We start from the raw sequence: 5,152 nt of genomic DNA, 5'->3' as shown, positions 1-5,152 counted from the left end.
CCTGTTTCTATATCAATTGATCACATCACATTTATATGTTAGTGTAATCAAAGAAGAAACTTCAACCCTATGATCACATACATGTTGCTCAAACCCGTTACTAGTTGTCCACTTTCTCCTAGAAATATTTGAGCTTGGTGATATAGTACTGGATTGGTTTTAGTTTTTAGTTAGTTTTATTTAATACCCAAATTCTTTTATATATTAACTAGGGCAAAGTACGTAAATAAATAAATTGATCAAACCCTTTATCCAAATACACAAAACTGATATTCTTTACCTGATTGTGCAATTTGACACTTCTATGTAAACCGTGGGAAGCTACCACGGTTTACAATTTTAACATAAACCGAGGCAACCTACCACGGTTTATGAAGGGAGAATGTTTAACATAAACTGTGACAAGCTCCCACGGTTTATGAAGGAAAAAATTTGATAGTTTAAATGATTTGTTATCTGCTATGTATTTGATAGTTTAAGCGGTTTGAGATTCTAAGATATACATTATTTCCGTCACAGTTATCATGCGCAGTCTAAATGATACCACATTGATGCAATCAAAACATCTAAAATAAACGGATTTTATTCATATGAAATTAATGCAGAAAATCAACATAGTGACATTCATAGACTTAACCAACCATACATAACTCAACTGAACAGTTAATAAAACAACTAAAACAACAAGGTAATGAGATCTACACATCCCCCCCGGTAGTATGTCTTCGCTGGTCACAGTTCCTCCGCGTATGCCCAGCCTGACGGCATAGCCCACAACGCTTTGGCTGGTTCTCCAGAGACTGATCCATACTACCACGGATCCTGGTTGCCCTTGGACGACCTTCCTTTGTACGCCTCATGTTAGGATCAGGAATGATGGTTGACCCAGCATATGGAGGCCATAGGCCTTCCGGGATAGGCGGAACAAAACCCTGCTTGTAAACGTTGAAAACTTCACGCATACGATAGATCTCGTGAACATATGACGCCCAATTAAGGCGGGAGTAGGCGCAACATGCAATGGCGTGGCAACAAGGATAATGCAGCGCCTGAAAGTGGCCACAGTTGCATCTGTGATCTTTAAGAGAAACTCTATAGCTACCCAGCGAGAAGCGCCCGGTTGGTGTTGTCTCGGCCATGGTGTACTCCGATTGATGCCTGTCGTATAACGTGACAGTGAAGCACCTTGAGTCTCTTAGATTCCGATCAATTGTCTTGGCCAATGCCTAGCAAAATTCATTACCAGATCCGAGTTGTGCCTCTGCTGTTCATCCCCGTACCACAAAAAGCTGAGCAAGCCTCCCGTAAGTTGACTGAACCAACGATGTGACCGGGAGGTTTCGAGTTCTCTTTAGCACCGAGTTCACACATTCACTGATGTTGGTTGTCATGTGCCCGAACCGTCTACCACTATCCTCATGTTGGGTCCATTTGTCGTACTCCATTCGATTGGCCCATTCACACATTGCTGGATTCTCAGTGCGCATGATGTCAAACCAGTAATAAAACTCTGCTTCAGTCTTTGCGTAGGCAGCATTCACTAACATCCTCCTTGAATCTTTACCTTTGAAAGTTAGGGCAAAATTCGCTGCCACATGCCGAATACAGTACGCTCGGAATGTACGAGGCGGCAGCCACCCAGTCTCAGGTGCCTCAAGCGCTGCCTTGATCCCGTTATGCCTGTCAGAGATCACAAGGATACCCTTCTGAGGAGTCACATGCTCTCGTAGGTTGGACAAGAAGAATGACCACGACTCTGCATTTTCTCCTTCCACAAGGGCGAATGCAATGGGGAGGATGTTGGAGTTCCCATCCTGCGCAATCGCCAACAGCAGTGTCCCTCCATACTTGCCATACAAGTGGGTACCGTCAATACTGACAAGGGGCTTGCAATGACGGAATGCCTCGATACAGGGTGGGAATGTCCAGAATAATCGGTGAAAGTACACCGTCGACTCATCAACCTCACCACGAAGCCGAACAGGAGAGGTCTTCAACACGGTTATTGTTCCGGCCATTGTTGACTGTACTCCTAGCATCCAACGTGGCAACTCCGCGTACGACTCTTCCCAATCTCCATATATTTGTGCCACTGCCTTCTGCTTCGACATCCAAACCTTCCTGTAACTAGGCCTGAAACCATAATCGGCTTCTGTAGCTTGTTGCAGTACCTTTACCGTAAATGCAGCATCTGCCCTAACCAACGGAAGAATCCTCGCACAGATAACGTGGTTATCCAGCTGACGGTGATCACTGGAAATAGAGGTTGCCAAGCATGTGTGTGGCCCGTTGTACCTCCTAACCTCCCAAGTGCCATTTCGTGCACGCAGCGCAACGCGAATCAACCAAGTACAACCCTTGCTGAATTGCTTGCATTTTCCATGATACTTCAGATGATCTGATTCGATGACTCTGTACTCAACACCTCGTCGGATGCTATAGTCCTTCACACTCAGCACAGCCTCATCTTTATTCTGGAAAGATTGCCCAATCTGAAATTCTGTAGAAGAGCCCCCGACCGTGTTACCACCGTCCTCCTGTTGACCAAGAACCTCCAAGTTTAGTGTGGAGAAGTGTGGAGGGTACTGTTGAGAAGCAGAACTTGAAGGCCCATGCTGCGCATGTGGATTGGCACCTGTGTCGTCGTCGCTGTCCCCGATGATATCGACAGGCTCCTGGTCAGAGTCATCGTCACACATTGCATTCTCTACTCTATCAGGTTCACCAAAACCTTCCATATAAGGTAACTGGCCACCACCGGTGCCAACGACATCAGCCTGCTCAAATATTCCTTCATTCTCCAACTGTACAGAACCAACAACCACCGTTCGCTCTAAATCAGCCGCGAACGTAGGGGAACCCACCGGCGGAAGATACGGTCTGACCGCAGGCATCGAAATAGACGCACCTCCCGCGGCAGTCGAGCTATGAAATGGAGCTGATGCCCCAGAACTATCGACACCAACCTCCAACTTCGCAAACAACTCGTGAATTCGGATCTCTGGAAAACTCCTAACACAATGGAACAGAACCCTAATATCTTCATCAGCCACTAGCACAAAGGTATCATACTGAACACCCGTCGAGACAACTGCGATGGGAATCTTGTAGAATAGCTTCTTCACCCACTTCGTACCAAAGACGCCAAGCTTCTGCAAGATGCTATTCTTTAGATCTGACAAAGTGCTTGACGAACTGATGAACACACTCAATGGTTCTTTGTCTGTGAACTTCACACCATGGCTTTTGCTTTTTTTAATTTTCCCAGAGCAACGCACTAAGGCAAGAACACTCTCCTCCTCACTTGCCATTGTGAGAATGATCTTTTGTGCAAGTAGAATGTCACCCACATATATATAGAATTTTGGTGTTCCTAAACCGTTGTAACCTACAAGGGTTTACTATCAAATTTTTTCCTTCATAAACCGTGGGAGCTTGCCACGGTTTATGTTAAACATTCTCCCTTCATAAACCGTGGTAGCTTGCCACGGTTTATACACAAATCACACAATTCATAAACCGTGGTAGGTTGCCACAGTTTATGTTAAAATTGTAAACCGTGATAGCTTCCCACGGTTTACATAAAAATGTCAAATTGCACAATCAGATAAGAAATATGAGTTTTGTATATTTGAGTAAGGGATTTAATCAATTTATTTATTTACGTACTTTGCCCTATTAACTAGGGAAAAAAATCAGAAAATTAAACAAGATTTAGAATTATGGAGAGGCTTGGGTATTTTATTTAGCACCATCATCTCCAGCAGCAGAGAGCAGAGTCACCAACGTTTTTTAATATATCCTCCAAATCCAAGACGCGTATTACTGTTTCTTCACGGAAACAAGGGAGATTCTACTATGCTGAAGCTATTTTCTTTCTTTACATACTGAAGACACATGGGGAGGCTGCTAGGATGACACGCATGGAGAGAGAAACCAAGGAAAAGCTAACTCGCTGCTGTGCAGCAGAATATGGGTCTCACATAGCTTTATTAGTCAGTTACTTTTTTTTTTGGTTTGCACCAGGGTATCCATCAGGCCGGAAGCCCAATGACTAATCCCTCGGGTACTGCAGAGGCACATTACTTATCCAGGTGTTTATGATTATAAGGTTGGGTTAACTAAAGTGTTAATTTTTTTTGTAACTAATATTGAGAATTCAAGAGGACTAACATGTTTGGGTTTAGCAAAAAAAACGTTAGTCTTATTACTAAGAGTGGATTGTAAAACCACAAAAAAAAGGATTGAATTGGATTGACAAAAAAAGGAGGTATGTTTATCATGTTACAAAATTTTTTGTTTTGCTGAAAAGCCTTAAATAAAAATGTCATAAATAAAAAACCTATAAAAATATGTAATTTAATACTTAAAGTTGTGACCATATTTGTTGGCAAGATAAAAGATAGTGATAATATAATTTTTGAATTCAAAATGAAGTGTTAATTTTTTTTATGAAATTAAAGAGCATTTCTTAAAAATTAATTGTCAATAATAATTACCTTTATTTACTTGTAACGTAAAGAATACGGTATTCCCAGTTATTTTATTACTCAACTTTTTTATCACTACATTTATAATTTTTATTTTTTTAAATTGTTAATAATTTTAATTAACATAGATAAGTGAATGAAAATACAAATAAAAATAAGAAACATAAATGAGGGAAAAAAAGTAAAAATAGCAAGATTATAAAAATAAATAAAAATAAAAATACAAAGGTTATGAAAATAAATAATCATAAAATTAAGTAATTAGTAAAAATTATTAATATACATAGTATGGCCTATAACAGAAATAATAAATATGGTATTAAATGTTTTTGTTCAATAATTTAAATTTTTTTTGCAAACAGTCTATTAGAATAATGTGTCATAGAAAAGAGTCTCATGTCAATGTTATACATGTAAGATGAATAGTACGAAGCAAATATTTTAAAATATAATTTTTTATTATATTTATGAAAGATGAACAAAAATAATAAATAATGATAGTTATCTTGTTCCTGAGACCGGTTTTTTCTTTTTTCCATTAAGACATTAAAAACCGAATTTTTTTTCCCAAGTTTTAGGTGGTCATCTTTTTATTTCCTTCTATTTTTTCATCTTTTATGTAAACAAAATTTTAAATCAACCTGCCAACATTTGTCATAGTT

At 39.8% G+C, this 5,152-nt stretch overlaps 1 protein-coding gene across 1 annotated transcript; it reads right to left on the bottom strand.

Moving 5' to 3' along the window:
- Positions 1-1,268: 1,268 nt before the first annotated feature.
- Positions 1,269-3,311, bottom strand: LOC130934178 (uncharacterized). The gene has a single exon (XM_057863767.1). It carries the CDS (start codon positions 3,309-3,311, stop codon positions 1,269-1,271), a length of 2,043 nt encoding a protein of 680 aa, XP_057719750.1.
- Positions 3,312-5,152: the final 1,841 nt, after the last annotated feature.

This window comes from Arachis stenosperma, chromosome 1 (assembly GCF_014773155.1).
Source record: "Arachis stenosperma cultivar V10309 chromosome 1, arast.V10309.gnm1.PFL2, whole genome shotgun sequence".
Classification (NCBI taxonomy): Eukaryota; Viridiplantae; Streptophyta; class Magnoliopsida; order Fabales; family Fabaceae; genus Arachis; species Arachis stenosperma.
This window is presented reverse-complemented; position numbering and strand designations above follow the sequence as displayed.